At 39.7% G+C, this 20,474-nt stretch overlaps 1 protein-coding gene across 3 annotated transcripts in view; it reads right to left on the minus strand.

The window, feature by feature from the left end:
* The window catches only part of LOC147331282 (TOX high mobility group box family member 2-like), an 85,896-nt gene extending 65,917 nt beyond the window's left edge, over window positions 1-19,979 (minus strand). For 2 of the 3 annotated variants that reach the window (XM_086293499.1, XM_086293497.1), the window contains exon 1: window positions 19,443-19,979. In XM_086293499.1, the coding sequence (XP_086149625.1) occupies window positions 19,443-19,535 (93 nt within the window). In that variant the 5' untranslated portion in view covers window positions 19,536-19,979. Of the gene's footprint in view, window positions 1-19,011; window positions 19,039-19,442 lie in introns of those variants that run through there. The other variant, XM_086293498.1, reaches the window with a different exon arrangement.
* Between the last annotated feature and the right edge of the window lie 495 nt (window positions 19,980-20,474).

The raw sequence follows: 20,474 nt of genomic DNA on the forward strand, positions 1-20,474 counted from the left end.
TTTAAATGAAATATAGTATTCAGTCTGAACTTGCTTCGGAAGAGTTGTCAAGGCTTTGTTTTGTGTTTTGCTTTCAGAACTACTACACTGGAAAATTGCAATCTCTACCAAAAGCCTGCATTTTAGTCGATTAGGAAACATACATTTGTTGTAACGTCAACCAACAGTCTGCATGTGAAGCATTTGAGTAAACTGTCACATCTACTGATAGTCTGAATGTGATGTTACAGACAGAGTTCACATCTGTTAATTGCAGTGCAGGGTTGCCCCCACTCCCGCCCCCACTCTCAACTGAATGAGTGTCTGCATCAGTCACATGAGGCGACACCACACACTGACAGAACTTGAAACCTGACTTCACACAACGAGAAGAAATTCTTGTAATGTATCAGGGAAGGGAACATGATTCATATTTTAGAGTATAAAAACCTCTTAAATGCTTTGTAAGTGTGACTACAAATGAGGTATGAGACAACTACAATGACCTAAGTGGCAAATGAGTCAGTCAATATAAGTATTTATAGTTTGCACTAACTGTCCTCCCCCTTTCGCCATGTGAAATCGTAAAAAGTTTAGTATCAGTGCGATTAAACTAAATTTAAGAGATCATGTTTTTTAAATTATGAGGTTTGGAGAGGATCCCACAGTGAAAACATGTTCTAACCTGATAAGCCAGTACTTTAAAATTAACTGGTGAGAAATGATCAAAGAAAGGGGAAAAACAATAGGAGGAGAAAGATGCTAGCAACTAATAGCTGACTAAAGATTATATGTGCAATGCAGACGTTAATTTTGTGGATGGATGCTCCTTCATTTCTAGGTTTTCTCTTCTACCTCTCACTTTACCTATGAGATCCATTTACAGCACCTCTCCACCTTACTGTCTCCCTCTGCTTTTACATCTTTCTCTCTATCTTGAGTGCTGTGCCTCACCCTAATTAGAAATTCCCCCTCCGACCAGCTGAAATTGAATTGCCCATCATTTGCATAATGATAGCTCACTGGGCTGATGGCCGATTTACCATGAGATGAAATGTAGCAATCACTTAAGAGAGTGACCATGAGGGAGTGTGGGTAAGCGGGTGCATAAAAAAAAGGAGGAAGAGCGAGACAGACAGCGAGAGAGAAGGAGAGAGAGATGGAGGTGGGGGGAGAATAAAAAGGGATCACAAAGATAGAGTGAAGTAAAGAAAAAGAGAAAGAATGAAAGTCTGAAATCCGCCAGGTATTTAGGTTATTGTCTCACACTGCAGTCATGCTGGGAGGAAGGCTGTGTCCTCAATATGACAGTAACTGGACACAACAAGGACACATAAGGGCGCATATGTAACACATTTTCTCTTTTACATGAAACCACTTGTGTCTTTAAATTCTAATTATGCCATGCCGTGTTTCAAACAGAGCGACTATTCTTCTGTTTTCCCACCATCTTAAAGGTCGGGATTTCCGGCCGCATCTCTTCAAAGGGAATTAATATCCTCAATGAGTATTTCAATTTTTTTTAAATCAGTAGCTAAAATAAGAGTCTCAAAGCAGTTGGCTGGGAGAAAATCAAACGCTCGATAAATGTATTTGTCTTTTCTCCTCACAGATACAAATTCAATAGACACACTTCATGAGGAAATAAGCAATGCAAGGTTGATCACTTCTATCCAGAATTATGTTTCTTTGCTCTCAGAACAGGAATAAAACAGTCGAAAGCAAATAATAAATGTAGACGACCTCCATTGTTGATGTTAAGTGTTGAGCTGTTGTACACTATAATTAGTTTCTGCGTAGATGCCTGCCACGTTCTGACTTTTTTTCTTTCTGCACGAGATCAGGAACTCCTGAACCACCCACAGTTTATAAGAAGTGGCCACATTGTCAACTGTGTAGTTGTCAGTGAACGCCCTATCAGATGAACAACTGCCACACCATGTACAAATTACTGTAATCAATGATATGATAATGACCTTGTTGTCTCGCCTTTTCTGGGCCATCAATCTCACATTCCACTAGGCCTGGAAATTTGATTTGTAAAAAACCCTAATAAATCTTGTGTCAGTGATGTCACGTAACTACAGGGAAATCTAATAAAACAGCCTGATCAGTGTGGTAAAGTGACAGTGAAGAAGCACAGGGCCGAGGCTAATGCACGCGGCAGTCTAAAATCTCAACGCTGAGACAAAGTTACCACCGAGGGTCCTAAAATAATTGCTTATTCATGGGAGTGAGTGGGCTGAGACAAGTGGTATAGAGGTCATATTTGTTTCTAATAGCTGGAAGTCATATGTGGAACTATCAGGTTGGAAGCTCTGCCCGAAGCACGATAAGGCCACTGTTTATTGTCTAACTTCCACTCTCCAACCTGAGGAACCCAAGACTCTCACACAGGGTACTTTCCACCCCTCAGCCATTACCTCAAAGTGTGTTTATGAGCGCAGGAGAGTGTGTGAAGTATATATGCACACATAAATGTGCATTTGCGTGAGAGAGCTCTCATGAAAGTGTGAGCGTGGTCTTTGGTTTCCATCACGAGTCTTGACCTAATTAAAATGTCATGTCAATGCTCAATAACTGACAAGTCATCAGAAAGCGCACCGAAACAGTGCTCACAGCACTCTCAGTGCTCAAATCATTTATTCAATTCTTCAATCTCTTCTTCCTCTGTCCATCTCTACATAAGTAATCAGTGATCAAATGTCGCATGTTAAAGTCAGCCAGCCCAGACAGGAGGGAGTTAAGTCTCTTATCTCTCCTCCCCAGAAGAAATTCCAACTAGAGGCCTCGCTCTGCTGGTTTCCTGCCTTCTTGCCCAATGCCCTATTTTTACTCATTGGGGCTCTAGAATACCAGGGGCAGCTTTTTCCTTGTCACTAACATATTTCCTGCCATTCTCACTCTGACATTTCTCCCCTCAGCACGCTTCGCTCAAATCGTTCCCCCTCTTTATGGGTCATAACCTTTCATTCAGGGATGTTCATATTCAAATGTACCTGCTGAAGCCAGAGCTGCTGCACGCTCAACCATCATTCTGATAGGTCTTTTTTTTCCTGTTTTAAGTAGGTGTTAATTTCACATCTTTCTGAGTGCTGCCAGAGACAATCAGTTCCACTCTGCTGTCAGGCTGTCTGTAGCATACCAAGGTGAACGCACAGGAGCTTTGGTGCTTTAGACTTTTGATAAATAAAGTCAAACTGTTGTCTCTCGATTCAATTCAGTTCAGTTCAATTCGATTTTAGTGCCAAATCCCAACAATAGTTGCCTCAAGGCACTTTATACTGTAAAGTATAGACCCTACAATAAGACAGAAAAAAAACCCTACAGACCAGATAAGGTGAGACTATCTGTTCTTTGCAATAACATAAAAGTGCACAGCAAATTTCCACATTCTCCTGACTCTTTTATCGAAAGAACTTATTTATTGAAACTCTGATCAGCTATTAACCTTTCACTACGACAATGCTACATTTTGACAGATCAAACTGTCCTGCCAAAGCTATAAATCAAGACAGATTTTATACTGGCTCCCCACTTTATTGAAGTGTTTCATAACCGTGACAAGATGAAGTCAAACGGTCTACTTCAGCCCATGGAACAAAATGCGAAGTGGAAGAGAATTCAAAGTAAGAGGCCTAAAATACAAGAATGAATGGCAGTTTAATGAACGCCCGGGGAGACATGATATCAGTGGCTGGCTCTTTCACAGGAGCTTTCATCCTATTCATACACCAACATAGTGGAAATGCAGGTGGATCGATGCTGGTTAAAAACACTAATGGCACATAAAGGGAGAACACTTAGCTACTGTGTTTCTTTCTCACCAAGGTCTGATCACTACTATTAATGGAATGCAGCTCTCAGTAAAGAATATCCAGCCAGCTACAGGTGAAAAAAAGGCCCATTGTCTGATTTTCAAGGCTACTCTTCTTGCAAACAGTGGCGCTGACATTCTAGATGAAGAGAGTTTGGCTCCTCATTCATATCTGCAGCAATAAATATGCTGATTTTCATTCAGTTGAGTGGGATATCATGAATCCAAGACGGTGGACACCTGTGCTCAAATCACACCGTCTTATTGTACTGCTTGTTTTTTGTCCCTTTACTGGCTGCATTTGTGAATACCAATATTATATCCCAGTAAGAGATAAATTGTATTGAATGGTTGCCAGGCTGCAGGAGAGAAGACTGCTCAGCTGACTAAAAGAGCAATTCTCCATTTTATCTCGCCATCATTGTGTGTGAATGTGCGTGCGTGTGCGTCTGTGTGTGGCTTAATGCCATCCCACAGATGTAAGTCTATACGTGCATATGTATGTTTCATTTTGACAAGAAGCAGAATGAGCCAGAGCTTGCTGCATGACTAGGCCATGTGAGGAAAAAGTTCACGTGATGCAGGCAAATACAGCCAGTCTTCAGCAGGATGGAAAGACTGTAATCAAACCATAAATCAGAAATCACTGAACTGCCATGCACCCAACCCTCTCCCTTTCACCCTCAGTTTAGTTACTGCCTCCTCTGCTCTGCAGAGCTCCCTGTATGTAATCTTATATACAGCCATGCACACAATGCTGGAAGAGGGGAAATGAAACGAAACATGCATAGAGGTTTCTATCATCTGAAGTTGGTGCAAGAATAAAGGTCATGTTCATACCTTAATTCTGAAATCAGCAGTCAGATATTAGGATTTTTTTTACAAGCATATGCAGTCCATATTTGTCTAGCCATGACTTTCGTAGTGAGCCACCTGGTGTGCTGTAATATCAGGCGAACAGTGGGGTCATTGTGAAGTAGCTGTGTGATATCAAGGAGAGTGACCCATTTAGAGCCCAGCTACAGAGCTGACAAGCTTCTGTTATGTCTAGGACATCTGGAGGGCTGGAGCCACTCACTCCACTGAACTCCATATACAACCCAATCCTTTCCAGAGTGGAAAAGATATGTGACATGATCATGGATATTTGACAAGCTCACCTATACAGTAGGTACTATTCAATCTGTTACGGAACCCTGAAAATTTGGAAGCGATTCAAAAAAAATGTATGATGCTGTTTGGCCCATCTTGCAAAGATTTTACAAGACTGGAATAAGGGCACAGTGTGATCCGCTGCTCAGCAAAAGTTTTCTGCAAAGATCAAGCGATCAAGGGAGAAGTTCTATCTCATTATTTAAATGAAAATTACTTTTTCAGTAGCTGATTCAATCTGGTGATGTTTAAAAGAGGTCTTGCATAATTTGCAAAATCACTTAAGCAGGAGAAATAGACTGTGGGAAGTAAAACTAAAGAACACCCAGTTAAAAAGAAATGTTACTATTCGTGTATCATACACAATGGTGTCCAAAACAACTGAGATTTGTCCAATGAAGCTGCAGCGTGCCGCATTATATAAACGAATACATGAATGCATAATGAGAGGCCAAAATGAGCCAAGGAAAGCACTCTGAACAAATCCCCCAGGGGAAAGGAAATTATTCCGAATAGACGAGGACACAATTCAAACAATATTGGTCGGAGAAACTTTTTTCTCTCGTTATTTAAAATCCATGCTTTAAATATAAAAACCAGAACTATCCTACATGCTCTGAGCGCACTTGAGCATTGAGATAAGGATTTTAATGGATCAGTTTTTTTTACTCATTTCAAAGCTTTGCTTTCATATTGTGGCCTGAGGTAAGATTGCTGAGATTATATACTGTATAAGCAAAATGCTAACTAACCTAATATATTTGATGGTTCAAATATGAGCATAATATGAGCATTTGCTCGCCACAGCTTGCACAACGCAACGCCAAAAAAGCTCTGATTATTTATACAATTCCACTGTCATTTCACTTTTTGTAGCTCAAACAATAATTCTGTATCATGAGGTAATTCATTTTTGTATGGCGAGGCAATTGGCTGCAAAGATTGAATCATCAACCCTTGTTTCATTTTCCATGTAATTAAATCAGCTATTGAAAAAAAATATGTAAGCTGGCATACGATTCAGGGAAAATTAGCATTTTTAATCACAGTACATTACTTTAATAACTCAATAAATCTGTGACAGCTGGAGCATCTGAGAATGTTGTCACAGCTACTTAGTTCTGCATTTGCAACTAATACAGGATGAGAATCAGCTCGAGAGAGACAGAGAGAGACCAAAATGAGAGAGTGGAGAGAAAAGAAATCCGGCTAAGTGGGACTGAGAGGATGATAATGCAGAGGAATAGGAACAAAAGCATGGCAGGTGAGGTGAACAGAGCCAGGAAGAAAAAAAACATCACTGCAGACTTTGGCACAAAACGGGGTTCGGCACTTGTCTTCCCTCGTTCAGTCATTAACCGTTAATCCCCAATTAGCTTATTTGTCGCCTCTATGCCATACATGAGACCTGCTTACTCTTCGTGTTGCTTTGTTGCTTTGGTATGTTTGTGCAGCTTAATGACTGTAGTTGCCAAATACACTAAATAAAGCTGAAGGACTACGGAAAATTTCATTTAATTATGAAAGGATGTCAGGAATGGGGGGATCATCTAAATGCAAACAGCACACAAGCAGGCTTGAATATAGTGTTTCTGACAGATTACTGGATAGTTTGTGAATTTTTTGCATGTGGTTCTCATCCTGCTTCCAGTGCAATTCAGTTGTCTTTTTCATTCAGTTAGAAACCTTTGCAAGAGGGATTTTATTTATAAAAGATTATATTAAATGCACCAATATTATATAACCATATCAACAATACAACATTACACTTAATTAACTTTGTTATTGATTTATTGTTTTATATTAAAATGCTCATTTGTACTTTTACTTTTGGTTTTGGGAAACTAAAACACAGTGAGATAACTAAGAAAATCACCAAAACCTCAGATTTGAGAGGATAAATCCAGCAATCTAACTACTACTCAGTCATCAAAAATATTAGCCGTTTGTTATCTGTTGATTGTGCAATTGCTTAAGCAAGGTGGTGGGTGGAGTTCACTCAGTTGAACTGCACGACATTACTTGGTGGCAGTCAGCCTTCCTGGCCTCTGTTGGTTTTGTTTTGCTAGGGCTATCTTTAGTTTCCTTTTAGTTATATAAAACAAATGTATTTATAGCTACAGATGCTGTGTGGTCTCCAATCCATTGTCCAGCTTTGAGTATTGAACAATGCAGTAACATAAATAACAACTTTACCTGCAGCTTTTCCTTTTAACAAAGTGAATTTTAGTGTTTGAAAAGCATACAAATCCCCAGAAATTCTCACTCTGAGCTGTCTTGACAAGTACTTTTCTATATAGTTTTAGAAACATGTTGCCTAGTGTGCAATCACACTGTGGTAAGAACATGTAGAACAACGACTATAATGAAAATAACAGTGAGTGTCAGCAGGTGCATAAGCACAAATGAAAGTGAGAGCTGGTGTCATGTCAGCACGTGCATGCTTGGGAAAAGGAACTGCCTCATCTTGCTCGCATGTTTATATGGAACAGTGACAATGTGCTGTCCAGGTCCACTTATTTTATTATTTTTATTCAGTGTAAGTTTACAAAATTGCTCAACAAGCTCTTTTTTTCTCTGCCTGCCAGATAAAGATTTATCTTTCAATCGCTTCTTCTCTCTAGAACGTGTTTGTTTTGTAGTTGATTGCACAATCGCAGGGCTGCAACAGTAGAAACCTACTTTTTATAGCTTTACAGTATGTTCCTGAGTCCAGATTTTCTCAAATACACACACACACACACACACACACACAAATACATGTTTTCCCAGAAATGTATCTAAGACAACAACAACAAAAAGCCTTTGCATTCAGAGGCATATGAAAGCATTATGGCAAAGAGTCAATGCCCTAAAGGTGTATTGGCATATCTGTGCCCGTTTGCTCTATCTTTGCAGTTCCATTGAGGAGCCTTGTTTCCACTGATACCCAGCCGTTTGATTCACTTAGCAGGCTTTGTCGTGTGCATGCTGGATTAAGCCTTAAAAAAACAGCCTGAGCACATACACACATGCATGAGCAAGAGCCATTAGCACAACAGTGGTAGACCCCACTAATTAGCTCATCAGCTCAGCACCTCTCTGCCTCGCTTCACAGATCTGGTTTCAAAGTACACTTTCCAAAAGTGTCATAGTGCTAAAACGATGGCATTATGGCATTGGACATATGAGTATATTTCCATGGGCTCTCTGGGGATAAGCTGCAACACAGACAAAAAAAATCGACTCTGTGACCACTAAAATAGCACCCAAAGAAGCTAAGTTGATTTGACAGAACACGTACAAGAAAAAGCTATTATAACGCCATGTCAGGCTGATTTTGTAAGAATGGCTCCGCTGGGCAGCTCGATCCATTTGCAGATCAGGGAACAGTGGATCAGAAGCGGCTGGATTTTTATAATACTCCACAACAAACACACAACAACCTAACAAACCTAACAGCTCACACTCTCCTTGTGGTTCTTCACTCTGACCCTCCCTCCCTTCCTCTCTCTCTTTTCCTCTTGAAAGTTAACAGTGCACGTACCAATAATCTTTTTATTTTTATCTTTGAGGTTTATGCTGCTTTTGCGGTCATTTGAAGAGGTGGAAGATCATGTTGCACACCGTGAGTGCTAAAACAATCTCAAATGTCAATTGCTTTTGCTCTTCGTAACTAAAGGAGAAGAAATGATAACACGGTTATCACAGTTTCTCTTTTTCACTCAGTTACTCGTTAAAGATTCAAATTATTAAAACCTAAAAACTTGTTTTTCAGAAACGGAGTAATGTCTAGTGTAAACTGGGGCGGTAAATTATGTGAGAACATTTGCTACCATGACATTTATGGTTTATTATATTTGCCAAAAATTGCAGTTCCTCAATTTCACAGCATATTTATGTGCTTATCATGTTCAAATTATGCAATTCGGAAATATCTCTTTCACCACAGACTGATTACTTTGTGAAGCCTACTAGGAGTGTTTGTGTAAAGTAAACACCAGTTTTGCACAGTGTCCTGTGTTGACTGGGACCAACAACTCTGCTTCACATGTCACCATGTATATAACATTATTACAAAGTCTGCTGCTGCTCAGTGGCCTTGTGGTTTCTGATATGGCAAAGCTAGTGAAATGGCAGAGAAGCCAATCTACACTTTATAACTCAACCACACATCAATAATAGAAAAAAATAGATTACAGTAAATCCATGGTTCAAAAGCTGCATACCTTTGAAATGTCAAAGGGGAAACCACAACGGATAACTCATCTCAAAACTCATTTCAACTGCACAATGCAAGCTGTATTACAAATATTCAACAGCTTACTGTTCCCTCCAGGTATTTTTCAGCAAAACACTCTATACATTTTCATTTGCAAAGAGAAAAAAAAAAGAAATGTATTTTTTCACTGGCAAGCAGCCAAACCAATTTAATTACATTCCAAATGGGCACAATCTCCACAGAGCAACCAGCTCATGTTGTATTTTTCAAACTTCAACAGCCTCCTTGACTTTCTTGGAGTAATTGAAATCTTCCACTCTTCCACCCTCGTCATTATGCTGAGCAGCAGAAAGTACAACAAACCAAACCAAAAGGAACAAGGAGATCTGGCGCTCAGAACGAGACGCTTTAGCCAATTTGTAACTTCATCAGCACGTCTTGATACAGTTTCTCCTGAAGTCAATTAAAAGAACACTAGATGGTGTATACCTAAAAGAACTGACACCTTCCTCCTGCCAAAAATACGGTGATTAACCCATGAATGGTGTCAGCATATCCTGGGGAAAGTACGATGGGAGGTGGCTATTTCCATTTTGGATAAATTCCTCCAGCCAGATTCAAAAAGACTCTTTTTTCATTAATTACTTATCAGAATGCAATAATTCTGCATCTAAGGATGCAAGTCTTTGTAAACAACAGCCTACGGTGCCAAGAGGTAAAGTTAAACAACAAAAAAACCAACACAACAACAGTAATTACAAATACAACTCGAGATAACAAGACAATTTGGATTCAGATATTTTTTTCTTTTAAAAATGTTTCAGATAGTTTTTGTTTTTTATTTTCATCACTGCAGCGATGCTGAAAACATTTCCAATTAATGTTTCAGCCCTTGATTAAACATCAAAAGATGCCTTAAAAGAGCTTACTGGCAAATTATTTAAAGTCTCTTGGGAATTATTTTTTTATTATTATCATGTTTTTTTTTTTTTTTTGAATGCTTAGAGAAACTATAATCTCAGAGATGTTTTCTATTCTACCCCCTGGGTAATTACAAAATGGCAGGCAAATAAATCATCACACTGGCGGTATCTGCGGATGTCTGTGTACTCTACAACTGAGAAAAAGGTCCTGAGGTGACCAAAGTACCTGGCATGGTATCAGACCTGCTATGCTATGTTTTCCTTAGTTTGTCAAATAATTGCCAGCAATCTTCAAGAATTACATAAATAACAAATAGAAACATATTTTCCATTTGCTGTGAATGGAGATACTCAAATAATAAATATAAAGTAATTTAAGCAATTTTTTTTTAATGATATCTACGCTCACTTAACCAGAGGTCTCTCTCTCCTTAGCTTGCTTTCTCTGTCACTAAATCTGTCTGAGATCCCAGCCACAAGCAAGTGCCTTTGTGTCAAAGATTAAGTGAAACCAGGAGTGCCAGCAATGCCGCGTTTGCACTGTGAACACACTCAGTCTCAGCTGCACCAACACATCAGAGTACTCAGACATAAACAGCTACTGTAGATCAAAAATAAGCTAAGGTTAAAAAACTTTCATAAATGTAAATCTGTTATCTATTTATTTAATCTATTATATAGTACATATATTAAAAGCAAGTGTATAAGCAATGCCAAATAAGACTTGGCACTACTTGAGAAATGCATTTGCATCTGCATTTTACTACAGGGTGGCTCCTGTGTAAGATTAAGTGTTTTTACTACATAAAATTGTCACTGAAAATGATTGGGTAGCAAAGTCAGGCTATCAACACACAGAGAATATAATTCCTGGAAAGTGAGGCAATACTACAATGAAAACATTATGAACAAAGCCCAACAGTGCCAGAGGTGGTTTACAAGACAGAGGCAAAAAGAGGCCTTGGGGGCACTGTGGGTTTGTAGTGATAGGGAGGGGAATCTCACACACACTTGGCTCAGGGAGGCACAGAAACAAATGGCACATGGTGGACGACCAATCGCTGGTGGTCTAACCAGCTGACTAACTTCCGGTGCAACCCATAAGTGACTCAGTAATGATTTACTGACAAGTCAAAGGTTTTTAAAAACAAATTTAAAAGACTGTCTTTTGGATACATTTTACTACAAATCATTTGAATATAATAACAGTGATCGCACATCAGCTGCTAATGCTAAGCTGCTCATAGTATCAGTTACAGTGATCTGTGGCTTGAAATGTTGCTACATAACAACACATTTCTGTGGTCTATGAGCTCACATTTGCACTTGTGTTTATTTGTGTGATGTGACTGCATGCAAGAACGTCTACTTGCAAGAGAGTGTATGTCTTTGAGTGTCTCTCAGTGGTCCTGTGGTCTTTGAGTGTGGACCTGAACCAGCCGTCTCTAGTTCTGTTTGCACAGGACATGCCTCAGGAAGCTAAGACAACTGTTCGTGTTTGCCCAGGCTTGCGAACCCGACAGCTGCATTCTTTGACACTCTGTTTATAAGTGTTTTTATACATTTAGCCTATGGAATCTGTTGGATCATGCCATTCTTGCTGACCTTTTCTAAAGAAACACCCATCAGAAGGAGAAAGGAGGACTATAACGCCAACGAATAAATCATTGGCCAACTCTAACAAGTACATTCTTCCTGACTTTCCTGTTCCTGTCTCCATTAACACAACAAATCTTTATTACAACCAGCACTGAGTCAACAGTGATAATTTACCATCTAACAAAAAAGCAAGAAAAAAAATCGAATCATTCCATTAAATAGCGATTTGGAGCCTTAACAGACTAAACTAAGGATGTTAGAAACACCACATCTAGACCTGTTCTGTCATAATTTGCACGCTCTGACCTCTCAAGATCCCCCAAATCGCTCTTACCCATTCTCCTTTTACTCTTTCTTCTCCTTGGTGTTTCATTTCCTGCCCATCAGCCTTAGTCTTCCACCATTTCAGCTACAGCCTTTACTGGCAAAAAAGTCACGACAGTACCAAAACATATGCTATAACACAACATTCCTATAGAGATGAAATGAAAAACAAATTAGTGGATGAACTCTAAGACGTTTGGAGAGTGGCGAGTGTGAAAGTGAGAGATGATGAGATCCGTCTGTGCTTATTTGAAATGTTGATATGGTTTTCTCGTACAATGGTTACGCTAATTTATGTACCAAAGCCTGCTTTACACAAATCTGCCAAGTCCAATAACTGTGCTCATAATCTCCAGCATCTAGAATAATCACTTTGTGGTCTATTTGTTTATGAAGCAATTATCCTAATGAAGATCAGCTTTCTTGCTGGGGGAATTGTAGAATTTCAGCACAATGAAAATGTTTTGTCTTTGTTGCATCCATGTTGGCATGCTGATTCCTTAATCATAAAACAATGGGAACAACCCAAATTTTATTGTATGATAATTAGGAACATGCTATTCACAGTTGGGATTCTAAAACTGTAGCAACGAAAAACTGAACTACGCACTTCCTGACCTGAAGTCTAAACCACATGCATGTGGATGCTGCTAAATGTCAGCAACAAGTTTGGCTGTTGCTATTGGCGAACCAAAAACATACATTTGCACAGCAAGAGATCAAAAGTTACTAATGGCTCATTTTTATAATAAAAAGCCTTCTACGCAACAGCTTTTATGACACTCACTACTATGTTTGCCATACTTATCTCTGCTGAAGTATGTTACATTTGTTTTGTCTACAGAAATACAGAGACCTCACTCAACAGACATAAAAGTGCAACTCGACTTAAAGAATGAGCCTTCAAGTTCAACAAAGAATGAATCAAGGGTTGTATTTCTTTTTCTGCAGTGCTGATGGAAAGCAGATGAATCTGCTCTGAAATGCTACTGTAGCACACTGAAATACTGTCAGCTTTCCCTTCCCGTCAGCACAGTGAGCAAAGAACAGGGCACAGAAATAGTTAAATAAATCAGATAAAGGAGATCTTTCTCCCTCTTTTTGCTTCCCTCTCACACACACACGCACACACGCACAGACATTCTTTAGTGAAATCCATCAATCAGCATTTCATGCAGTTTGGGTTTGAACCACACCAAATGCACTAAAACAATAAACGTCTGTCTTTCAAGTCGCTATCTGGACTGGAACACATCTGGTGGCAAGGCTCATTTTGGTTTCCACATCGTTGAATGACATTACAGACTCAATGGCGAGCTGAAAAATAAAGTACCCCTAAAAATCTCTCTCCAGTTTCCCTCCACCTACAGACCCTTCTCTTTCTTTATGCACACACCAACCTTCTTCCCCCCTCCCTTCACTAACCAGCTAACCTCTCAAATGCTATTCCACCACCCATCCCCCAACCAATCAAGAAGTGAATATAAAGCAGCACAAGGAAACTGGGCTGCAGGAGGGAGGTGATAGGGGGGGAGAGACAGCCAGTCAAGGCAATTGCTACTGAGAAACCAGTGGCCTCCTGAGGTGAAGACAGTTTAAAATGCCTTGCCACACTGGACTTGACTTTACACAAGTCACAAGTGCATGATGCACACACCCAACAGCCAGCTGAGGAGCCAAGAGTCAAGCCTGACTGTTGTATTTTGGTTTCAAGGGGCTGTGACGATAATTAGGGTTAATGTGATTTAATGAGGGGCATGAGTTGAACCGGGGCTCGGCCGATTCACTTCGTAATCAACGTCAAGATTGAAATTACTCTGACACCTTATGATGCGGCTGTGTTTCGCAGTAACTTACAGCTTGTCATGCACGTCACCCAGGCTGAAAACTTAATATCAGCCTCACTCTAAAAGCAGTCTGCTGATAAACTTACTGAATGATAGATTACAGGCTGATAACAGCGCAGAAATTACTCGAAATGCAATAGTATATCTCTAAAGTATATTGGGAGGAGTTTAAAAAATACACTGTCATGATTCAATTCTTGGTAATATAATCAATCATCAACATAAATAGCCTGTTTCTATGGACCTCGGTGATTAAGTAGATAACGAGGCAGGATAAACTATAGAATCTATTTTCAGCCATACATGACTTATGACCCTCTTAACACCTCTAGTAGCTCTGAGTCATGTCTGGTCTAGATTATAAAGTACAGAGCACTGGAGTGCTGTGAGTCTGGTTGACTTCTCTATCTTGTAGGTTAAACTCGAGTCCATCGTGGTAAATCCCTGTAATGGATAGCTGTATCCCCTTATTTGCTCTCTGTACAGACAATAGCTGTCCTTAAAATACCCCATGAAATCCAAGGCAGATACAGCTATAGAATAGAAACTACAGTATCACTGATGTGGCGAGATTGGGGCTTTTTCTTGTGATGCAACTATACTGTAACATAGAAACATAGCTAAACAGACATGAAGCCAAACGAGGAAGCTTGGGTTCTGCGTGTAACACACTTTTGGATTTAACTCAGATGAAAAATGCAGTCGTACCTCTATTTCGCTTTATTGTGTTTCAAAACAAAACCATCACACTCCTACTGTAACAGTCCATGCACACAACACAATCTAAGCCCCACTGCTCCAGAGAATAACACTGTAGCTACTTATGATTAACTCAAAGACACAATCAGCCCCAGGCGATCCAGCTTCCCTCCATAACCTTTTGACATTGCTGCTGGGAAGGTAAATGAGAGAAGAAGTTAGACACAGCGAGGGGGGTGGGGGTGGGGATGTGGGGAGACAGAAAGACTTCATTATGAATACAGCCAGGAAGTGGTTAGACCAAAAAATTTAAAATTAAAAAATAAAACAAGAGAACTTTACAATAAAGACAGTTTAGTGATTTTTAAATCCAAAACATAGCCTTAATTCCATGTGCCGACTGCCAGTAACTGCATTATAACAGCAAACTCGCCACTTGTAGTTCCAGCAACACAGACTGCATTTTTCCCTCTGGTGTGCATGCGAGCCATGCATGGGTTAACATTTTCCCAGTGAGAATAGTTGGGATATTGCAACTCGGACTGGCCAGTCAGCAGAATGTTATGAATGGGCACAATGAAAAACCCCAAGTCCATGCTGTCGACCCAAGAATGCTTGCCTCCATGTAATTAACTTCGCTCTGTGTACAGAATGAGGTACTGCTGAAATAACTCTTCTTATTTCTGTTTCTATTACTGTCATGTTTTCAAGAGGGGGAAAAAAATCACATTCTGAGAATTCAAATGGAAAATATTTTTGCCTGTCCATACTTTGAAGTATCCTGTGACTAATACAGTGATTTGGATAGCACTGGAAATGGAACGAACCACTTAAAAAGGGGTGATACGTGCTCTGCAAAAGCTGGCCTCATTGCTTTTCGAGTGGATGAATGTCAGCTAATGGTAATGTGTATTCGTGTAGTGATGTAAAATAGGGCATAAGATTAAACATAAGATAAATGTATAAATGAGGTATACCTTAAAACCTGTTTCATACATACAGCTCACCTCAAAGTGTTTTAGCAATTAGATTTGCACTTTGCACGCATGCAAATATACGCACACGTGCACGCATTTAGCCCTAAATAAAATCTCTAAATAACTGATAGTGAGTTGGAACAGACTGCAACTATGTAAAGAGTAACATCTGCAAACCATCGAATTATAAACCTACAGTATAACTACAGTATAATTACACGAGAGGCTCCCTCTTGGGCACTGTGTTGTTAGAGGGAAAAGGGATGAGGGGAAAGTGGAACATCTACAGTAATCTATCCAACTTCATTTCACCGGAGTGATTCTGCCTCGGGGTATGCACAAGTCATAATGCATTTGACAAATAGTCTCCCACTAAAACAGGCATTTGCGAAGAAGTGGCCTTCAGCGCTGGTATACACAGCTGAGTGTACGCTGAACAAACAAGCCTCCCACTCAGCGAGGAAAGATACAGAGAGGCTTCAAAAAGATTAGGAGAAATCTTGGGCGAAAAGTAAAGATGACTCACAGTGATTGTGCAAGTGCAGGACAATGCAAGTTGGATGGAGTTGAGAAGAGCAACAGAGCCGTGGGGTTCTTAACAAAACACAAATCGATGCTTTTCTCATGTGTTGTTCTTTGCATTGTTCTGAAATACGGGCGCACAGGTTGTTTTTACAATGAATTGCAGAGAATCATCATAACGGTTTTAAAGAATATCTTTATCCTTTTGGTTTTTGAGCGTGAACTTGACTGAAAAACAAAACTAAAGCATAACCTTCTGATTAAATATTTGGGTGATGCTTACATTCTCTTGTCAGTTTGTTAGCATTAATGTAGTCATCAGTCATGCAATAAATCCTACCTTCAGATTACAGTGCTCAGTTTTAGTTCTTACAGTTGTTTTAAAGAGGTGTTGATTTAACACAGTGACTACAGTATTTAGGTTGCAGTGCTAGCTATATATACTGACTACACTGTATTCTGCCCATCCCATTTATAACACAGAAGAAAAGGCCAAATAATGAAAACACCTATGATGAGGTTCCTGGAAGTTAGCTCATGTAACATATTTTAACAAAAACTGAGCACTGTAACCTTCCTGAAGGCAATCTGTGCTGCAAGAATGTTTTATTGCATCTGTTTTAACAACCTGTCCCTGAATAAAAGCATTACATTAACAATCTTTCCTTCCTCTGCTTCTGATTTCTAAAAAAAAAGTAGAAAAATAGAGTAGAGATCTGATCATTGTGTGTGCACACAATTTACAGTCATTCACACAAAGCTTAACAGTCACCCTCAGAAATAGATTTGACTTTACACCACTAGAACAGGAAGCCATACACTTTTTTATATGTGAACTGTCCCACTTTGTATTATGTGCACTTCCTGGTTGGTGTATTTAATACTGTACTGTAATGCATAATTACACGAGTGATTGTCAAACAAGCTGTATATATATATATATATATATCGGTGTGAATGTCTTCAGGAGGCCACGTTTGGGAGTTTTGTGCCTATTTGAAAACATGCAGCTCTTAACATTGCTTAGAATTATGTTTGCAATTTACCATGGAAAAATTAAAAAAAAAAAAAAATCAACAGCAATGACTAACTGTCTTGTGAATCTGACTTTAAGAAAAAAAGAAATCAGCTTCCTCACTTGCTGATTGAAGTGGCATTAAACAGCTGCGGTGCTTCTAATACTGAGCCACTCCAGCAGGTCAACTCCATACTTGTGAATTCAAGGCGCCAGTAAGATGAACTATTGCCAAAAATGTCTTATAAAGATCCTGTATCATTATTCAACAGTTACGTGTAGAAGCAGGAGTACAGTGCAGATAATGTGTCGCTTTACATCATGGTCACAGCTGTTACTTTAGTAATGACAATGTTATATGATTCTGTCCTTGAAACTCAAACCTGCTCCTTACCGGGCCAACAGCCTCTACGCTTGCTGAATCATGATAACCAATACAGTTCATTGTGTTAATACTACAAGAGCTGGGACGCAGCCTCAGTCAGAAACAACAAGGTCCTACTGTGATCTTCAGTAGATAGCACATCTGCAGCTACTCTGTCTGCCTACAGTGTATGTGTTTAGCTAACCGCACACACACACAATTATACAACTTTTTCAAAATCACAAAAAGATTACAAAAGTACTTCTATCTGAATTCTGCTTCTAGTGATAGACTAAATTAACGTGTAAAACAAAATCGAGCTATAACTATGAACACTTCATTTGGATTTTAAAGACTGATGTTGATGTCCCAGTGAGTCAGGAGTTGAGGAATAACTGCAATCCTTGTAAACCATTCGCGTATTGTGATTCAAATCTCTCTCCAAGTATGTGAGTGTTGGTGTAGAAGAGTGTGTCCACAGGCAGCTAACCGCATGTGTTGGACATGTATACATACAGGTGACTGTGTGCATGAACAGGATAGATTAACAATTCAAATATTGTACTGAGCTATAATGTTTCACTTTGTCATCAGCAAAAGCTAACTGCCTGCTGGCTTTCTTCCAGGTGCTAAGGCAAGCAAACCAATGTGAATGGCTGGGGGTATACTGCCTTCTTCTAGTTCTGCTCAATAGTTACTGGTAAATGTTTACACAAGTTTTACCTTGACCACCGCAGTAAAAGAAACTTGGCTCATTACTTGCAACTTGTAACCTTGGACTATTAAGTAGGTCTGTATGTACATTTCTCACTTGTAGATGCCAAACATTTTTCTGCAAGGAAAAGAATCTGCAATGGTGTCCACCATGGACAGAGTGCAAGAGTAAAAAGCTTCTCTCTTTACTGTAGGCCCAACATCAACAGGATATCAATAACCACATAATTCAAGAAGGAATTGGAAAATCCAAAACGCACTACTGCAGATGCAGCCTTTTCTTTCCTTTCTTTCAAAGAGCCTGTTTTCAGAGATAGATAATCCATGACAGGTGTTAGCACTTCAAGTTGTTCAATAAACGCTTCTTTTACTACTGAATCGTGCGTACAACGCAGTTAATTTTTCCAGCACTTCTTATCAGTGTTAATGTAAACACAAAAGCTAATATAATAATCAAACTTTAACCAAACACGGAAGGCTTCTTTTAAAGGCAAAGGCGAATAATCATTTCTAAAAAGTTATTATGCGCACAATGATGTGGTTGAATTTTTGTCCATACAGGTATTGATAACCAAGCATGCCAAAATATACTAGTGATTAGTACTAATGGAAAGTATCTTACCGAGCAATAATGCAAAATAAAACAGACGAAAATGCCAAATCACGCTGCAACATGTAGAAGTATAGTCTTAACCAATACGCATAGCATGCTCTCATATTTCAACGCAATGCTGATAATTGTATTTCGGAATAATAGTGCACTGGCCCTGTAAAGTAGCTGGAAAGTGTATTTCCGCAGTTAATTCTGAAGCATTTAGATCATATAGAAAACATTCTGGCGGTCTATATATATTAGAAGACAAGAAAAAAATGCACACGTTCATTTTGTCCATTTGTCAGTTTTGGTTGTTGAAAGCAATCACCAGCTCCTCCGGTGCGCCAGATAAAGTGGTGCGCTCCAACTCTGCTCACAGGACATCCACAGCACAACGCAGCCCCAGTTTATTCACACTAACACACAAGCGATTTGAAATTAAACGCCACCTCACGTGCACGATCTCAAAGCAGGTGTCCTTTTTAGCAAAGTTTATGAGTCCAAATACATTAAAGAAATACAACGAAGTTGACGGGGAAATGCAGCCTGTCACTCACTGATCCCGAGGGAACCAAAAGTGCAGCACTTGTCACTAGAGGTCTTCAAACAGCGTGCCTGAAAAAATACGACCCGTCTGCCACCATGCGTATTCAATATACATCATGAAACTTATGGCTGCACATCTGACCGACTAAAGTAACCGTAAACGTTTACCTTGTTGGAATGGTAATAGTCCAAACCGGAGTCAGTCGGTAGCGTACATGAACCCACGCTTGAAGGGGGAGCTGGATAAAATCTGACGTCCATCTCAGAGTCCGCAAGACTGACGGCATGAAAACGTAGCTCCCAAAAAAAAAACCTGTGCGACTTCTCTCTCTCCTGCACACACACACACTCACACACACTCACTCACACACGTCTCTCTCCCTCTCTTTTTTTTCTTTTGTGTATCAAACCGAACAAAAAAGTAGTACGAGAAGATGTTCAGTCTTTATATCCGTCCTACAGTTACTTCGGCCCTAACTGCACGCTGATGCTCTCATATATAACATCCCTATAAAGTTCACTTGGAAAGAGGGGGGAAAGAAAAGACAGATGCCCGCCTCAGTAATCTCTGAAACTAGGAAGCTAAACAGTGTAGTTGTTTGACAGCGAAACAAGCCGGGCGTGCTGCAGGTGAAGAAATGATCTTGTCTACGGTTTCTCCCAAAACGCCCGCTCTCCGTTCCTCGTTTCCAGACGCGCTGTAGCTTTGTCATGTGGGAGCGCTCTGATCCATCCATGCGTTCCCGTCCACTCAGCAACTGCTAGGCTGCGACCTCTACCGGTCAGAGGAGGACAGGCGAGAAGAGGGTCAGTGGGGCTGGGAGGATTGACGAGGTATAGTGAAGAATAAGTCTTTATTAGTGAGTTTAAGTGACCCTCAGATAGTGGGCCAACGACAGCCTCTCTGCGTGGTCGTGAGAGCATCACAAGTTGATTTAACATTGGTGTGTGGGCATTTGGCTGATTCAAAGAGCTGTAGAAATGTTTAGTTTTTTTGTGAAATCTCTTTGAAATGATCAAATCAGCTCTTACACAGGCTCTGTTCATCTTTTAAAAAATGGCTAAACATCTAATCTTTACTATTTAATTAATTTTAGTGTAATAACACTATATCTGACAGACACAGAAAATACAAATGCATTCAATTCAATAGGAATTTAAAGCTTTATGTTATATTTTCATGAAAACATGAATTTATGC

This window comes from Aulonocara sp. 'chitande type north' Nkhata Bay, linkage group LG5, assembly GCF_057382095.1.
Source record: "Aulonocara sp. 'chitande type north' Nkhata Bay isolate Kocher_YH1m ecotype deep benthic linkage group LG5, A_spYH_male_GT1.1, whole genome shotgun sequence".
In the NCBI taxonomy this organism is placed as follows: Eukaryota; Metazoa; Chordata; class Actinopteri; order Cichliformes; family Cichlidae; genus Aulonocara; species Aulonocara sp. 'chitande type north' Nkhata Bay.